The sequence below is a fragment of the Equus asinus genome, chromosome 21 (genome assembly GCF_041296235.1).
Source record: "Equus asinus isolate D_3611 breed Donkey chromosome 21, EquAss-T2T_v2, whole genome shotgun sequence".
NCBI classification, from domain to species: Eukaryota; Metazoa; Chordata; class Mammalia; order Perissodactyla; family Equidae; genus Equus; species Equus asinus.
The window spans coordinates 35,628,236-35,647,077 of record NC_091810.1 but is presented as its reverse complement, the minus strand read 5'-3'; the positions used below and the strand labels follow the sequence as shown (position 1 = coordinate 35,647,077).

At 40.0% G+C, this 18,842-nt stretch overlaps 1 protein-coding gene across 39 annotated transcripts in view; it reads right to left on the bottom strand.

Annotated features, from left to right (window-relative positions):
• Positions 1-216: 216 nt before the first annotated feature.
• Positions 217-18,842, bottom strand: part of MAGI1 (membrane associated guanylate kinase, WW and PDZ domain containing 1) — a 598,403-nt gene continuing 579,777 nt past the window's right edge. For 11 of the 39 annotated variants that reach the window (XM_014859297.3, XM_014859296.3, XM_014859303.3 and 8 more), the window contains 6 exons: positions 17,983-18,186; positions 10,365-10,458; positions 10,171-10,231; positions 9,070-9,213; positions 6,958-7,096; positions 217-2,910 (listed from right to left, as the gene is read on the bottom strand). In XM_014859297.3, the coding sequence (XP_014714783.2) occupies positions 2,156-2,910; positions 6,958-7,096; positions 9,070-9,213; positions 10,171-10,231; positions 10,365-10,458; positions 17,983-18,186 (1,397 nt within the window). In that variant the 3' untranslated portion in view covers positions 217-2,155. Of the gene's footprint in view, positions 2,911-4,834; positions 4,924-6,772; positions 7,097-9,069; positions 9,214-10,170; positions 10,232-10,364; positions 10,459-17,982; positions 18,187-18,842 lie in introns of those variants that run through there. The other 28 variants (XM_014859300.3, XM_014859306.3, XM_070493528.1 and 25 more) reach the window with 9 other exon arrangements.

The following is an 18,842-nucleotide window of genomic DNA, read 5'->3' as shown; positions in this document are numbered from 1 at the left end:
CTCTCAGCCTTACTACTACAGCTCCACGTATGCTTTGTATGGAAAACTTGAATAACAAAAATAGCCGTCACAGACTTCCTCCTTTTTTAGCTATAGAATGTACATTGTGTCTGTTCCAGGAAAGGAACTTGCTTTGTGCATGTCCAGACAACTACAGCTACTCATTCTAATGTTATGTATAAACCCATAAGTCAAATAAAGCTATGAACGATGTAATATTTATATATGCATAGTGTTTTATAAAAAGATTGGCCCACATACTGCTTTTCATCAATACAGAAAGAGCATTAAGTCCATAGCACACTGCAAGAAATGAGTGAAGAACAGAGAACGCCAACAAGTGCTCAATAACTCACTAGCAGGCTCACCACGGAGGAAATGAGGATATGCAAACCAACTAAAGCTTTAGAGAATCACTTATATAGTCTCCCATTTTAAAACAGCTTTACATACCTGATTTAGTTTACATTAAAATATATCTCAATGAATCAATTTGTTCCATATTCAGAAATATAAACACAAATCACATTTCTCACAGCTAAATTTTTTGTCATAAATTCTCTTTTATACAAGAAAAAAAGGCAACAGTTGTTTTTTTTTTTAAACAGGCTCTATTAATTACAATTTTTAACTCTGTACACACAATGATTGGCTGGTTTTCTCCGTTTGCTTTTTTTTCCTTTTTCCTTTTTTTTTTTTAAACAGTACCATGAGAACAACAGTGATTGACTTGCAAAGTTTGTGTCTGTATGGAAAATGCAAAACAGTACTACAGAAATACACAATGCATTGTAAGCAGCGGTTTGCTGTAGTGGTCCAACAGGTACAAGCAAACGTTTTGGCTCAGCTAGGCAGTAATCCATTTCAACCACATCCCGGGGCTACAGCCGACCCAACCACACCTCCTGTGGGATTGCAAAAGAAGGAGTCTTTTTAAAAAGAAAAATCACTATGTTTTGTTCTGCTGTCCAAAGACTCAAAGGACAGGGTCATGAGGACAGAGGTTTGCCAACTAGATCTAGAACCACTGGGATTGCATCCTTCTTTCCCCTTTAATCATCGTGGAGACTTTTATTATGGATTCAAAGGGAAATTGGCATTTCTAAGAAGAAGCATCCCCAACCCTCACTTCTTTAAATATCAACAGAGAGGTATCTTCCACTACAGCTCATTCCCTCCTCCTCAATTTGGCAAAGGGCAACCTCCGGCTTATGCTAACAAGGGGGAACATACTTTCCATATTGGGGATTCTTCCGGCTCCCTCACACTGGGCACACTGTCCCTCATTCCATCTACTATTCGGTCTCAAATCAGACAAGATAACATAGAAGATACGCGTTGTCCATTCCTTCTAGTAGTTGAGCAAAGCTGTGATGGCACTGCCTTAATGAGATCTTATTAGATGTTGGTGATGCTAATGAACCTAACCAACTGTGCTTGGGCTGCATTTGGGTAACGGAGGCCAACTTTCTCCTCTGCGCCTTTAGGCGACGAGGGAGAGTACCAACTGTTTTCTAAACCGTCTATAAGTCAAGAAGCTAACATTGCTTTGTGCTGTGTAGTTTAGCTATAAATATCCTTCATTTGCAATAGTAGTCTCTTCACACAGTTTGCTTAATTTTAGGATCATTGACAATCCTAACCCATCCCAAAGAGTCCTCAGCTTTCACAAATAGAACTTTTGCCTTTTTGCTCCTTTTCTTTTTTAAGAAAAACTCCTAAGTACAGTACAGCACTACATCACTACATAACAGTCTACATCAAATTAAACTTAGCAATTTCCCTTACGTAGAGAAAATGATCAACAGCCCCATTTAACCAGGAGAGAAAAAGATTGCCCCAAAAAGGGAACAATTCTTGACAATTCTACAGTTTATGTAGAAACAAAATTTATATCCCTTTGGGGCAGCATTTGGCAAATAATTTCCAAAAAAGTATGCATTTAAAAATACTTTCTTTAATATTATACATCAGGCACAACACTTTTCATATATATTTTTTTCTTATAAGATTTCAAATCATAAAATGTTTGTTGCTATTCATAGGATTATCAGGTGTCAGATGCTTCATTAGGTAAGAAACTAAATTATTTCAAGTTTGTGACCTTCCTCTTAGAACCTTTGACACGGTAAAGGTTGGAATGTGATTCAGAGTCTCAGATACTGAGGTCGGTGCTACATTCTTTATAAGGTCGCCTTCTCTGCTCCGGGGGATGTCTGGAACTTCTGCCGGCATCCTGTTTCAGACTCGTCTCTTCCCTTTCTCGGTGGCTGACTTTGTCCTCTCTGTTCCTTTTCTCAAGTGACCGCTCTCGCCTCCGCTCGGGGGACCTTGCTCGCCTCCGGTCGGTTGATTTTGCTCTCCTTTCAGGCGAGCTCCCTCTCCTTCGCTCTGGAGACCTTCTCTGATCCAAGAGTCTTTCGAGAGACCTCCTCCGACGGCTGGGCGAGCTGTCTCTTCTGCGGGTCGGTGACCGCTCTCGCCTCCTCTCAGGAGAAATCTCTCTTCTCTTCTCATGCTTCTCCCTCCTCTCCAAAGTATTGTCAGCACTCCGGGTGCCTTCCCTCCGCTTCTCTGGAGATCTCCTCTTGGGGCCATTGGTCACCATCCGCTCAGGCTGTGCATCTCTTCGTCCCTCCAGTGCCCGGTCCTTGGGTCGGCATGCCCCACTGTCGGGTTTTCTAGAAGTTCCATTCCATGTGTGATGTTCATTGGGTTGTCTGTTATACTCTCTGCTGCTTTTTGGATCTTTCACGTGTGCCCGCTTTTCCCCATGTTGTGATGATTTGTGAAGATCGGGTGGATAACTGGACTCCAATGATGGATGCTGTCGGCGGTCGGATGGCCCGGCCCTCACTTCCGGAACACCTTGTGGACCGGCGGGGGGGCGGTTCCGGTCGCTGCTGGGGTCTGCGGGGAAAATAAATGAGAGCAACAGTTTGGTACAAAGGACCTTCAGCTCCTGTCCCCACTCCCACACCTGAGATCTCATTAGTTCACAACACACACACAACTGTTAAAAGCAGTCAGAATCAAAGCCAACTGAATCTTGGTTAAGTATAACCGCAACTAGTTAGGGTTAAAAACTAGTGTTTGTGGCTTTCAGGATCTAGCCTACTGTTCTCTATACTCAAGACATGGATCATTAAAGAACTTATAACATCAGTCATGACTTACTTTAGTCTTTAAGGACACAACACAAATAGTCTGTCTAGAAGTATCAAAACTTCCTTGCCTTAACTACCCCTTGTTTTTCTTTTCCCAGCCACCCACCCTTCTCTGCGGCCCACCCCTCCTCCAGCCCCATGAAAAAAAATATTCTTTCCTTTAAAAGATACTTGTTTTGATTTGCTTAAAAATAATCTAGTCTATTTACTTGGAGGAACATGAGGGAACTTTCTGGGGGAATGGAGATAGTCTACGTCTTGATCTGGATGGTGATTAAATGGGTGTACACGAAGGTAAAAATTCACTGCACTGTATACTAAGGCTTTATGCATTTTCCTCTATTCAAAATATACTTCTATTTAAAAACAATCACCCAGAGAGGTGGGCAAAGGGGATTATAGAAGCAACATGTTGGCCAGATGTTGATAATTGGCCAATGTGATGTATGTGCGGGTCCATGAAACACTCTCTCTACCTTTGTGCATGTAATTCAACTATTTTTTCTAATTTTGTGTAAGTTTAAGGAGCTCTTTTTAAAATGTGGAATCTTCTGACAGATAAAAGGGAGTGGAAGGGAGGTTATCAGGTACACATTTGACAATTAGATGGGGTTCACATAAAGTCTTCAAGTTTAGAGGCACTTTTCTTTATGCTACACAAAGCAGCCATAATTACATCTATGAGCTGTGCAGATGCTGGACTGCTTCTTACAAGATATCTACAGATTTAAAAGCAAGGCAGCTTTTTGGGCTCCTATTTATTATTAAACTATTTGAAATGACACTGAAAATGTTTATGTAGCATCTTGAATTTACGAAAGCTCTTTTCAAAACAGGGATGCCAACAAGTCATACACTTTATACCATTGCAGGCAAGGCACCTGAAATGACGTGCTGCAGCGTGGAGCACAAAACAGGGTGACAGTCACAGCGTGAAGGAGGTGTGAAGTGGGTGCTCTTTAAGGATCTTTCATGGGGCAACAAAATCAACATTAAGCAATTAATCTGTTTCATGAATGATCTCCCAAAACCTTGGGTGGGTTTAACTAAAGCAGGAATATAGCCCAGAGCAGGGGTCGGCAAACTTTTTCTGTAAAAGGCCAAAGAGTAAATATTTTTGGCTTTAAGGATCACACAGTTTGTTACAACTGCTCAACTCTGCCACTGTAGTGTAAATGCAGCCTTAGACAACACAGAAAAGAAATGGGCGTGGCTATGTGCTAATAAAACTTTACTTACAAAAACAGGCTGTGGACAGGGTGTGGCCTGTGCTGTGGTTTGCCAAGAGATAAGGGTCCAGCAGTAAACCTCATCTTCCTGGCTAGCCAAGCCCTATCTGCCTGGGTGAGAGCTCTGTGATAAGAGCTTTACTCTTTCTGAATGCTGGCTACTAAAATTAACACAAACAGGTTCTTACAAGGTCTTCTTAAGATTCGGGTGAAAGAAGGTACTTAGATCACTATCATAAGTCTAACCCGGGGGTGTCTTACACCTACTTTTAAGATAAGGGACAGCAAGACTTCAACAGGGTCAGCAGTGTACTTACAATTCAAAGAACGCAGGGTGCTCAGAATGAATTGCCAAACATATCAAAATAGAGCTAAGCAGAAGCAATGAGGAAATTAGGCCACAGCACAGAAACACCTAGTATTGATTGAGCTACAAACCGTAGTTTGATTATGGCCCATAAGGTAGAAGCAAGCCTCCCCGAGCTTTTCATTTCTCATACATGCAGCGATATTAGGAGGTATCATCGCTGTAGAAGGGAGGGCCCAGCACCAAGAACAGTCAGAGAGAAAGAGAAAGAGAGAAAGAGAAAAAGTTGAACGTTTAGATTCCCTATAACAACGAGGAAAGAAAAAAAAAATCTGCATTTGTTAACATAGGGCAAAGAGAGTTTATTTGTCCAGTCAGACAGTCTAAGGCAACACTCAAATAAGGCTGCAGAGACCGCAATCAGAACAGTGACGTTTCAGACAGCCATAGAAGGTGACTCGAGAACCCAGACAATGGATGCATCCTTTTATCTTTCTTTTTTTTTTTTTCAAACAACTGGAACAATGACAGGCTGGCATAGGAGAGCATTAACAATAAACAACAAAAGAACAAAGTTCCCTCCCTCCCTCCCCGCACCCCCCCCCCCCGAAGACCGTGGCAGTTAAATTAAGTACAAAAAACTCATTACAAAAATAGCCTCACAGAGAAGCAGGTTCCAATCAAGTAAGAAAAATATTGGAACTTAACATATTATAACCCATTTGTGACTCTAATCAATAGAATTAGAGAGATTTAGTCCAAATGACACATGGAGACATTACAGCAGCACAACTCTGGCATGTTCAAACCTTCTTGGAAAACCAAGTATTTAAATGATCTTTATTTTTAGCCCAAAGAACATTTGTTAGTGTTGGATTTTCATCCTCAGTGCAACAGACATAGGTTTTGAGAAGGTACACAGGTTACTGACGATGACTCTCAAATGAAATATCACATCCGACAGAAGCATAGGGAAGACAGAAAAGGGAGACAATGTTACACAGTTTCAGTGGCATCGATACACCTATCAGAGGTTTAGTACAGTGCACAGCTGCAACATATTAATGTAGTCAAAACACCTCCCTGTGGTTGGTCATGTCTTAAGGGGCCTCATCTGATACCCACCCACCCCCCACCTTGGGCCCCTCATATTTTGCACCTGTATGAATGTCCAACACCTGGGAAGGCTGTCCTTCAAAGGAGTTATCTTTCTCCTTCAGCTGCATCTGAATTAAGAATCTCGTCAAATCCAAAATGCAACTGGGAATTGTGCAGAATGACTTTCAAAAAAGAGGGTGATAACAGATAAATCCCTAATAAAGGGGACCAACGTATATGGGGACCATTCAATCACAGTTTCTATAGAAACTTTTGTAGACCTTTGGTTGGGAAGAAAAGCCCTACATCTAGGGCATAGCTTTTTTTAAAATTTTAATTTTAAACAAGAATTCTCAAATAAATAGGACATCATTATTATAATATACAATATTTTGCCATCAGAACACTAAGCTAGGTAAAGATCATTGCTGTTTACTCAAATCACGTCCATAGGTATGACAAAGGAAGTCTATGTATAACCTGGCTTTCCCCATAGGAAAGGTAAAGTAACATGCTTCCCTCATGATGAGCACTGGGAATCTAGTTCATCCTTTATCATTTAAAAACATATGGCTAATAATCAACAGTTTTGTTTGTTTTATAGTAGTGGGCTCAGGTGGTCTGATTTGGGGGAGGGACCAGTGACGGGATGCAGAAGTATTGTATACAGTGTAAAGCAGGTGAGCAAGGCCCCCAAATCATCTCAAAAGCTCACGCCTCTTAAATAAAGACATCAAGTAACCAAAAAAGAAAGCAAAAGAATTGTGCCTCAATATATCACTCAGGAAACCTGCTTTCCTGCTTCTTAAAAGGAGTATAGTCATTTTGTGCTAACAAGTGGATCTGAGAAACAGTTTGGCACAGTTCAAACAAACATTCCTTCGCTCTTGGTCGGACTAGACAAAATGTTCTCTCTGATTATCAGAAAGGGGGCTATAAAGATCTCGTCTTAGCCATGCCCCAGTCCACGTAAGCAAGCAAAAGGATGAAATGTGTAGAGATTTCAGAACAAGCGAGGCAAATAATCACATGGTGCGAGAGGCTGGTAAGACACTGGTGAATAGGGGAAACAAAAAGACTTTCCTGCTGCAGTTCTGGAGACAAAGTCATGGAGTCATGCCAGGGAAGGAAGGAATGTTTTCATAGTTTGACCCACCATATTCTGGTACCGAGCCATCTCCTCGCTTCAGAAACAGACGCACCCTGCGGCCACCATTCTTAATCAGTTCTATAGCCCGAGAATGCTTCATGTTTTTGGTGGTCTCCCCATTGATCTCTAAAATTTCATCACCAATCTGCCAAAGCAAGAGAGACCAAAGTGAGAAGATCACAAAAGGGTTTCACCAGCCATTGCGGTGCTTTATGATTTAAAATTCTTTCATTTATTGATTCACCAAATATTTATTGAGCATCTTCCAGAAAATCTATTGCTTAAGATGCCGCAGAGAAAAAAACAAAGCCCTCTCCCCTCATGGAGATGACATTCTAATGGAAGAAAGACAAGTAAATCAGAAAAATACATACATGCTAGCTAGTATAAGCTAAGGAAAAAAATCCAGCAGTATGGGGAATATTAATTGTGAAGGGAAGGAGGATGTGGTAGGCAGCTTTCAGGATGGCCCCCATGAGCCCTACCTCCCTGTGCTTACATCCTGTCTAATCACCTTCCCTTTTGAATGTGGGCTGAAATTAGTGACTTGCTTCTCATAAACAGAATATGGCAAATGTGATGAGAAGTCAGTTCAAAGATAAGGTTACACAATAATTTTGGCTTCTGTCTTACTTGCCCTCTTTTGTTCTCTCACCTATTCACTCTGAAGCATGCTTGTGAGCTGCCCTACAGAGTTCATGATAGGAAATGAGGGCGGGCCTGGGCCAACAGCCCAAGAGGCACTGAATCCTGCCAACAACCCTGTGTGTGAGCTTAGAAGCAAATCCTTCCCCAGGTGAGCCTTCAGATGAAACCACGATCCCAGCTGATAAGCTGACTGCAGCATTTCCTGTGTGTCAGCTACTATTCTAGGCACTGGAGATTAAGGAGTAAACAAGACAGGTCAGATCCTTGCTCTCAAGGAGCTTATCTTCTAGAAGGCAGAAAAGGAAAAGCACTGGCTTTGGAGTCTAAGGTCTTGAATGTAAGTCCTATCACTTGTTAGCTAAGTGATCTTGTTCAAGTCTTCTAAGTTCTTGGAGTTCACATCCTCATCTGTAGAAGGGGATGATAACTACCCATGTCTACCAAGCTGAGGGGGTCAAATCGGATAATACATGTCAGTGTGTCTTGTGAACTATACAGCACTATACAAACTATAATGATAATGGTATTTCATCCAATCGGAAACTATTTTAAGTGAGTAAAGACACATTTATGGTCTATTTTCTCAATTAAAAAAAGTTCATTAAAAGATACAATCTGAAGAAACTTAAAAATCAAGGTTGTGTCTTAAGTACAAGTATTAAGTTCCTTCCCCACACTTGGTACTTTTTTCCTCTTTCTGCTCTGGACCAATTTCATTCACTTTTTTCCTTTCCTGACCTGACTATATTGATTTCTTTTAATTCACTGCAAATTGCTCCCTATGTGTATGTCTCAATCTATGTGACCTATCTATAATGAGCAGAAGATTTTTCTTTTTTTCATCATCTAATCTGCCCAGGAGAGCAACACATTTGTACACAGTAACAGATAACAGATACCTAAACAGAGCAGAATGGACTTTTGCTGTTTGTATATTTAAAATTTGCAGCTTTGGCTACTACAGAGCAACCTTGAATACGCACGCCATGGAGTAGCTGGCCCTCTGCTGAGGCAGAGCTGACTCGCTCCTGAGAGCAGGGTAATGACTGGCGACTAGCTAGAGACTGAATGGCGTTCACCACCCAGAACCTACAGAACTACACAGCTTTCCTGCTCTCTAAGCATCCTGATACACCCAGGAATTCCTATGAAGTGATGTGCCTGCCTCAGGAGATGATGTACAAGAACTATGAAAAGGGGATTCAGAAAATACCTACTTTAATAAATTTATAAGTAATTTTAATCCTTCATTTAACCCCAAAGAGTTGGAAGGTCTCACCTAACCTTCGCAGCTACAGCTAACTATGCTTTAGGGAGAACTTTATGCTACGGTGGGAGCCATGCATTTAGGGCACCCTGAAGCTGTAGAAAATGCTATTCTCATGAACATGACGGTTACAGCCATTTAATGTCAAAAAGTCACTGCAGACAATTTATTTACATCTATTCCAGACTCCTCTTCCTACTTACCCTCATCTTTCCACACCTTTCTGCAGGACCATCCTCTGCTAAGCGCAGAACATAGAGGTCCATGTTATACTCTCGGCCCCCTCGAAGACTGAAGCCAAATCCCTTGGCTCCTCTTTCCAGTTCCACAGTGTAAAAATCTTGCTCCTATTGAAAGAAATTAAATGCAATCATTTTGGGAGAGCTTATAGCCACACGATTTCTCTCCATCTTTTCCCAAACATTCTCTATTATGCTGATTTGACAAAAAGACACAGTATCCCCCTCTTAGTGATTCTCAATTGTTTATTAATATTCATTAACCTTAGAAGTTTGGAGATCCAGAATTTGAAAACATTCATGAGTGTGCCTACAGACTGCACACCAACATGCATATACTAAAATTTAATCAGTGAGGCTGCAATTAGTATTTGCAGCAGGAAAATTCTTCATTACAGGATACCATCCTGCACATTGCTGGATGTTCAGCTTCCCTGCCCTACCCCCAGAAAACGCCAGCAGTGCCCATCATTTGGATATCAGCAACAATCTCCACACATCTGGGGAGTGGTTCATAGAGTAGAGGTGAGTAGAATCATGAATGGATTACTGAGGGCTCTGAGAAGGCCAGTATAAAATGAACCTATGTAACTTCACACCATCCAACGTTTCCCAAATTTGCTTCACCTGCTATTATTTGCGCACCCTCTATTACTACTCTGCGGGACAGGTACTCAGCTCTACGTGTCTCACCTGAAATTCAAGTCTGAGAAACACCTTAACAAAAAGACATTTTCCTGGCATAAATATGTTTATGAATACCATGAGTAGATGTTAGCTGTTTTGTTCCTTCTCTGATCACCAAACCTTGAGACAATGATGGCTTTTTATTTTGTTTGTTTTTCCCCCTAGAAAAGGATATCTAGGAATATTCTTCAAAGGTAGCAAAAATAAAATGTCATTTCCTAGACAACCAAATGTGAGTACGTATTTAGTATATTCCCTCACAAAAGGTTATTTATTTTAATTGAGTGTACTGTATAAAAGCTATCTTGTAAAATAGCTTCAGAAAGTTGGAAGGAAACGTACAAAAGCAAACAGAGAGAAAAGAGAAATGGTCCTCACCTGTGTTGCCTGGGGTGCTTTGAACTCAAACTGAGATTCCGGCTTTGGTTTGGTGGTACTCCTGCCAAAGCAAGAGAAGTTACTGTAAGAGCAACCCAGGAGAAACTCAGACAGAATGAAGGATGAGTATCGTCATACCAGGAGTCACCTTTTTCCCTTTAAGTTAACAAAAAAAAACCAAAGCCATGTCTGACCTGGTCTCCTGGGGCCCCTGCTGAGAAGGGGTGTGTGTGGTGGTGATGGTGGCAATCTTCTCCGCATTGGTCAGCAAAGTGGCATTCGAAGACTCTGCAGGGTGAGACAGAGCATAATGAAATGAGGGCACCAGAGAAGACATCGTCAAACTAGGAGGTATGCCAAAGTCCCAAATTTGAATGACAAGTCTGGCTTCCCTGTCACCGTTTCAGGCAGTTCTGACTTGAATTTCTAAACAATTAAGAGTCTAAAGAACCATTCTAAGATCTTCTATGATGTGAGCCGTGTATCTCCATAACCCTCCTCCCAACGAGACATCCCCACAAATGAAATAGAGTTTGCCTAAGAAAATGCCACTCTAAAATTGTAGCCAAGGTAGATGTCTCTCACTCCTCCCCCGCCACTTAGAAACAGGAGTCCCTTCCAAACACTGCACCACACCAGTACTACTACTCAGAATTTTATAGGCTGATAATAAATGTCTCTGCTAACGTTCCCGCAATTTATCAGCAATATTTCGTGAGTCTGCTTGATTTCCTCATGTGAATATTAAAATCAGAAGTGTGCTAACATCTTGTTAAATATACACACACCATCTACTTTCTTCCCCATTGCTTTTAAAGAAGCACAATCAAAAATGTGGAATTCTTGACAGGTCTCTTCTAGTATCACTCATGAAAAATTAATTTTAAAACTTGCATTAGCTAGAGTCAGAGTTTGTAAATATAAGTTGTATAAATCGTGAAGCCACCCTAATGTAATGAATATGATTATATTCTTATGTAAATTGACTTTCTTCCCCACTAACCACATTCATAAGCAACTTCATTAATCTCTAGTAGTTTGGAGATCTAGAATTTGAAAATACTCATGAGCATGCCCATAGACTGCACACCAACATGCATATATTAAAATTTAATCATTCATATAGTAATGGCTTTATGTTCTTTTATTAATTATCTCTCCATCAAGATCAAGGCAGATAGCAAGCAACTATGAGCAAGTTGCCCTTTTAATATTTATTTTTAGGTTGACTGTTTGAAACCTGGCATAAATTTTCTAATCATGAAAATGCTAAATGTGGTTAGGTTCTAAGATTAGCCTATAAATGCTCATTTAATTCATAGTGTGCTATGAAGTCTAGAAGTTTCTAGGAGTCCTATGGTTCATAGTAGGCATTCTAATGTTTGTTGAATACATGTATCTACCCACTACGTATAACAGAGTTTCTATGGGAAAATATGTTAAGTGTTCCTAACTGGGATACCTGGAATCCATCTCTGTTCAGGGCAGTCCAGGGTGATAAGACATCCCACAAATTTCAGTTACTTGTAGTGTATCTTCCACTTTAATTTCCTAAGGATATCACTTAGCTTGGGTCGGGCTTCCTTTTATTTTAATTTCAATACACATAGCTCTTAAAAGCATGGGCCTGAGATTCAGACTGGGGTTCAAATCCCTCTTCCCCTGCCTCATTTCCTCATCTGATAGGAGGGGATGGTGACAGGAATTCCCTTCTCTTGGATAAAAGTGTAGGAAACGTCTAGCGTAGTACCTGACCTAGAGAGAGCACTTAACAGAGATTTACTGCACCACGGCCCTTGCTACTACTCGTGCATTTTATTACTGTTGGAACTTGTCTAAGTTATTGAAACTTTGCAAAATGAGAACGTTGAAATATGATTTTAACAGTCTATATGCCAGCAATAAAGCCCATGGTTCTTATAGCTAAGGCACAAGATTAATTAGAAAACGTAACTAGATCAAGTGAACTGTAATGTCAATCCAATTCCTGCTTTAGGACCACGTTTCCCACGATCTGTTTTACCAAATGTTTCTACAGATTCTGAGGGAAAAGGAACCTGTGGTCAATGAAGGGTGAGAAATAATAGGTGAAACAGAAGGAAATGTTTGTGTGTGTGTGTGTTTTGTTTTTCCCCTGGACTCCTCAGGGCCTTGACTATGCCAATAGGCCTTGTGACCCTCCAAGCAGGGGACCTGGTGCTTCTCAAGATAGGTGGTTGCGAGGTCATATTCTTGAGTCAGACCATCTGGCTTTGCATTCTAGGCTCTGCAATTTACTGGCTGGGATTTAAGCAAAGTTACTTTAAACTTTCTATGCCTCAGTTTCTTCCTCTGCATGTGGCAGATAAGCAGTATCTAAAAAAATAGGTGCAAAGATTCTCTGAGAGGACAGTGTTTGGGATTGCACCTGGCACATAAGAACTGCTCAAAAATGATTAGCATATTTTTTATTGGTAGCATGTATTATTTTTATCACAATATTAAAAGCATATTATTAGTACATTTTTATGATTGCAGTTAACTGGCACAACCAAGGCGATAAATTTAAGTGATATTTCATAAAGTAAGCCCACTGTGTCAGCACAAAGGGCTTAGAGACTGCACAGCCTGTCATTATGATTTGCCAGAAGTTTCCTAAACCCATGTATTGGTCCTTTAAAAAAACTTCAGATTGTTCAATGTAATTAATTTTATGGAGATGGCTCTGGGAAATCACAAGACTGTTTGGGCCATGGGAAAATCATAATCAGGATACCAAAAAGAACGTTTCTTTGTAATTAAAGTGATTGTAATGACTTAACTGGGCAGAGTTTCCCCTCCTTGAGTGTTCTTGTGTGTTTTTGGTAGCCAGAGTTTTCTAGGAAGATCAGATTCCATTTTCAAACAATTTTTATATTTCTGCTGCTTTCATGATTTGATATGACAGGTAATCACCAATACACATAGAAATAGAATTCTTTTATTAATTTCCCTCCTACTCTTCACTTGCTATTTTTCACATATTTATATGTAAATCTGTTTTGAGTTGAAGCTTAACTTTAAGCATTTTAAAAATGAACATGTAACATGCAAATACCCTATTTCAGGTCCCTGAACTTTCCTCCTTTCATTGTTTTTCTTAATCTATGAACAACCACCATTTCTTGATCATTCATGACATGCCAAACACTTTGCTAAGTGTACTACCACATGCACTGTTTCATTTAATTCTTACAACTCAGTGAAATAGGTGGAATTATTACCCCCATTTTACAGATGGAGACACTGAGGCTTAGAAAAGCTAAGTAACACGTCCCAAGCCATCCGGGGAGTAAGTGGAGGCACTGGGAATTAAACTCAGTGCCTGCTTAACAATTAACTTTTAGTCTTACCCTGTTTACAAGGGAATTATGTGTCGGTATCAAGGAATCATATCTGATTGGTATGTTCCTTTCAAATAAGCAGTGCTTTTATTTTACTGCACAAATACCACCAACTTCACTAAGCACTGTCACAGATTAAAATACAAAATACCTTGCTTTCACTGCATGTGCTGAAGTTCTAATTTTTTAAAATACAGACATGGAGCCCATTATTACAAATTTATAGCTCTATCTCAAAGCAAAATTTGCCCCATATGACAGAAAAAACATAGAAGAAGGGCCGGATGTAAAGAGCATAATCCAGCAGCGGTATTATGAATGGATATCAACGTATTTGACTTTTAAAACTCAAAGGCAGATGGAGAGATTGGCTGTTTCTATGATAAATTCCAGAAAGTGCCCTACATCCTTTATTAAACAGTGTTTACACCTATTTTAGCTCCCCCAGAGGAATGAACACGGATAGGACTACACTTTCCATAGCAATCGTGTATCAAGAAAAGCACAGCCCAGCTCTCAAGGCGCTGTCACAGTGCTGTGCTAAATCAGGGCACTAACTTCTGACAGGAGCTTCTATCTTGGGTTTCAACATATCTCCGTGACAAGTGATTACAATTCTAACCTTGCGTCCATGTTAATATCCTTAGCCTCCCTTACAGAATCCACGCTACAAAGCCAAGCAAATCAACAAAGGATACAATCATTCCTCTCATAAATATTTTAACGCCTAAACACATATGTAATAAATACCTGAAGGAGGCGTTTGGAAATTTGAATCCCATAAATATTTGACAAGTTTGGGGAGACGTTTTAAATGTGTATGGTTGAAACCTTGTTTCTTTTGCCCGAATATATGCTATCACATCCACAGAGCCTTAGATTAAGAAACTTAAATTTGTACTATTCTATGCCTTGGCCAAGGAAATAGCAACGTCTGTGTTGCCAAGCCCTACCTCCCACACAAGCAAATGCTTTGATTCAGAAATGTGAAGTACAAATTTAAGACCATAATTTAAATAATACATTTTTAAGTTCATAAATATTTTCATTATCTTGAACTTGATTCAATTTCATGGCTCCTTGTTAGCCTGGCTCAGTCAGGGTCTGCCCCATCTGATTCAAGTCTCCCTCCTGCCCAGACTTCACAGGGTATTTCTATACAACACAGGTGATAGGCAGCATGTGTGATGTGACTTGTAAAATTTCAAGTTCAAATTTAATATGTTCAGCTATTCTCTGGACCTTTCTGTGCTGCCATTATATATTTACTATCCTTTGCCTATATCTCATAGGAGAAGAGGTTCTGCCCTCACTTTACCTCCCACCCTGGTCCAAAAAATGGTAAAAACCAAGATGCTGAAGACTCCCTTGATCCAGTCCTGTCCAAGATCTGGGAAGGTAGGCTTTCAAACAACACAATAATGCCAAATAAAGGAGAGTCCTATTTTGGAGCTTTTGTTGAAGGGGTTTGGCAGAGAAAGAGAGAAATGGGAGAAGTGGAGTGAGGGAAACTATAGATCAAGATAAGTGAAGATGGAGAAAGAATGAGGTGACCGATGACAAGAAAAAAGAATTAGGCAGCGTAGGGGGCCGGCCCCATGGCCGAGTGGTTGGGTTCGCGTGCTCCACTTCAGTGGCCAAGGGTTTTGCCGGTTCGGATCCCAGGTGCGGACATGGCACCACTCATCAGGCCATGCTGAGGCAGCATCCCACATAGCACAACCAGGGGTGCTCACAACTAGAATATACAACTGTGTACCGGGGGGCTTTAAGGAAAAAAGAAAATAAGATTGGCAATAGATGTTAGCTCAGGTGCCAATCTTAAAAAAAAAAAAGAAGAATTAGGCAGCACAAACTAGATAAAACAGTGGATTCAGACTGGGATTCCAAGCACTGCCCAACCAAGAGAGTATCTTCCTGAATCAGTGCCTCCTAGAATTTCTGAGAACAGTACTCTAGACAAGATGGATTTAAGAGCTTAGAAACCATTCTTATTAAGAACTTCAGTCTCTTTGTGAGGATCACGTAACAAAGTGTCTTTGGGCTACTTGCTGAATTAAACATTAGAGAAAAAAATCCGAAGGAGACCAGAGGTCCCTAACACAGAGAGAGCACCTCCCTTATACCCTACAATCTGTCATGTCCAACATGCTTTCAGAGAGAGCAAGTGGATCTAGCATGATTTTTCTTTTTCAAATTGTAATGGTCACTCTGTCTTCTATCTGTTGGCAAAATCCTCCTGGATCCCTCCAGCATCTCTCTAGAAATCTAACTCTCCTGCCTCAACTCTAATTTTCAAGACGGCAATTTTTGGCTCCATTTAAAAGATGAGCATCACAAATCCACCCTCTGCCGGACTTCATTCCCTTCACCTGGCCTTCAGAAATTACAAAGTAACTGATGAAGAGTTTTATTATCATGGCAATGAATTCCTGAAATACCTTGGGATAAAATCACATCCTCAGCAGCACATCAATCCTTAACTACGCTGTACCAACTTTAATGTTCACTTTCTTCCAACCAAGATTGCGTGTGATATGTCTATTTGACTTTTATATTTATGAAGTATTGAAGTTCGAAAAGTGTCTTTTTATTGACAACTGTTATTGGGTAATCCACCTTGCATCACATTTTTTGGCATTCAGGTTTTCCAAAAATATTTTCTACTTCCTTAAATTAAGTCAACACCTAGAACACGCACAGTAGGATAAGTCGCTTCTTCATGTTTATGTCTTTCCTGATTTCAGACTCTTTTCTAAGCCCCTCCCTCAAGAACTGCTTTCTTTCCTGTCTTCTTTTTATTTCTTATTCCCACATTAAGACTGACCAATATAGATCCAGCAAGCCAATTCCTACATCCAGTTCTGTTGGGTTAGTTTTTTGAAATCTCTCCATGGCATGTAGATAAATGTGTCTAAATTGATATACTACATTTGGCTCTCTCAACCATTTCTCACTTAATTTTTCTGGCTTCTTTCATCTTTTCCATTAGGAACCTATGTTCTATCACCTTGTGAACACTTTCCTAAACTGTAATAGCTTTCCGGAGTGGTGAACTGGTGGAATGGACTCCAGACCAGATGGTAAATTACTAACCGTGCATTGGAGGCAGGCTGGAGTAGACTATCATTCAAGCAGCTATTTTCCCCTCCACATTTGGTATGGAGTATTTCTGGTGTCGAGAAAGTTCTCCGTTCTTGGAACCAACAATTTTCAAATATTTATTGTTTGGTTTTGGACTTACTTTTTCTGAAAGGCACAGCTGACACCACTCATACTTTCAACGAATAAGGCTCACTTTCTAACAATTAGTATATACAAATATTCATTTGGTGAATTACTTTCAGATAAAATTTCTGATTTTCGTATTTTACAGATCAATGGCATAGAATTTTTATCACACCATCTCCACAAACCACATTTTCCTACTGAAAAATACTGACTTTTAGAATATATATTTTATTTTATTACATACATAGCAAGAATGAAAAAAAGACACTGAAACATTTTGGGATAAGTGTCTGTATCACTTTCCACCCAAGGGCAAAGTCTGCCTAGAAGAGAAGAGAGTCAATATCCAGGACTTAATTCTCTGAGGAATCTATATTTAGTGACATCAGGGTATCAACTTCGTTTGTATTAAACATGAACAATACGATGAGTATCAATATTTTTTGCCGTCTAACTTTTTATTGTGAAGGGCTGTCCTGTGTACTGCAGGATGTTTAGAAGCATCCCTGGCCTCTACTCACTAGATGCCATTAGCATTCACTCCAGACAATGCCAAATGTCCCCTGCGGGTCAGAATCACCACTGGTGTAAAAGAACCAAATATCTGAATTTAACCAAACAAACCAGAATACGACTAGTTTAATGTAGATATAACCTATCAAAAATACAGAGATTTAATTCTTTCTTCACCCACATGCAAAGATTAGGGACAAACCCTATGACTCTCCCAGTAAATAAAAAAACTTGATACAGTCATTTATGCTAAAAAAGCATAGTACTGGCTCTATGTTGTCATCACGTAGGTTTTATGATGTCACCATGTTATACAGTTAAATTTTAGGGATTGTTTAAAAAAATCATTAGTGATTTCCAGACAGAACATCAGGGGATCTTTACCACCTATATTCAAACTATTTTATTGTTTTAAAGATGAGGGCACCAAAACCAAAATGAATTGGGGAAAGTGGAAGATTTTCTGAAATGTTTCTTTCTGCCACAAGACAGGGTCACTGGGCTAGAGGATTAAGTAAAGAGGGTGAGGTAAGGTTTAGTAACAAGAGCTCACATTTGTTGGATGGGTATGTTCAGTTAGGGATGAATAAGGCTGCCTCTAAATCAACACTATTCAATTACATGAACGCTAATTATAAAGAGAGAGACAGAGAGAAAGATATAGAAAGAGACAGAGATAGAGAGAGACACAATAGATATACTTTACCATCCCCAGGAATGATGCGGAGGGTAACTGTGTTTCCCGCTTCCTTGATTAGGTTGACAATGTCTGAATGGGACTTGTTGGTGATGGAACATCCATTTACTGCCAAGATCCGGTCTCCTACTTTCAGCTTGCCACATCGGTCAGCAGGGCTCCCCTCAATAATCCGACCTATTTTGTGAGGCATAGCCACACATGCATTGCCTGCTTTGATATTGAGTTTTAATTTTTTTTTTTAAGTTACGTGGGAATATAGTGAAGGGAGGAGAAAAAGGGTTGAAAAGGGAAAGAGAAGGTTAAGTGTTAATTAATTAAAGCATTAAGCAAATGTTATTAAAGGAGGGCTCTGCGCCGATGGTCAAAACATTGGCAATATTCAGGGCATCTGTGTAAGAAGCTACTGCCCTGAAATGATAGCTCATTGCTGCAGTCCTTTCCTGATTCAAAATGAAAGGAAAACCCCAGCTTCCTGCCTTAAATCAATTACAAAATTTGGGATATTTAGCAACTTCAAAGATTCTCAAGAGCCCAAAAATAACTCGCCGTTGGCTTATTTTGGGACTGCAAATGTGAACTCCAGAGCTGGGATGGATGCTTTTACGCATTTTGTGTTCATGTCACTTCATTTTTGCCAGCTGTTATTTAAGCTTCTGCCAATGTTTTGTTCTTTCTCCATTTAGAAAAATAATCACTGGGTGTCTGGTGAGGCATGAGACTCTGTAGCACCAAAAATTCAATCTGAAAACACCTAATGGACAAACACTTAGACTTTCTGCCTTCTATCCAGAATGATGGAAGCTTTAGAAAAAGGGCACAATTACAAGAGACGAGTCAAGAAAGCACCAACTTTGACACCTATTTTT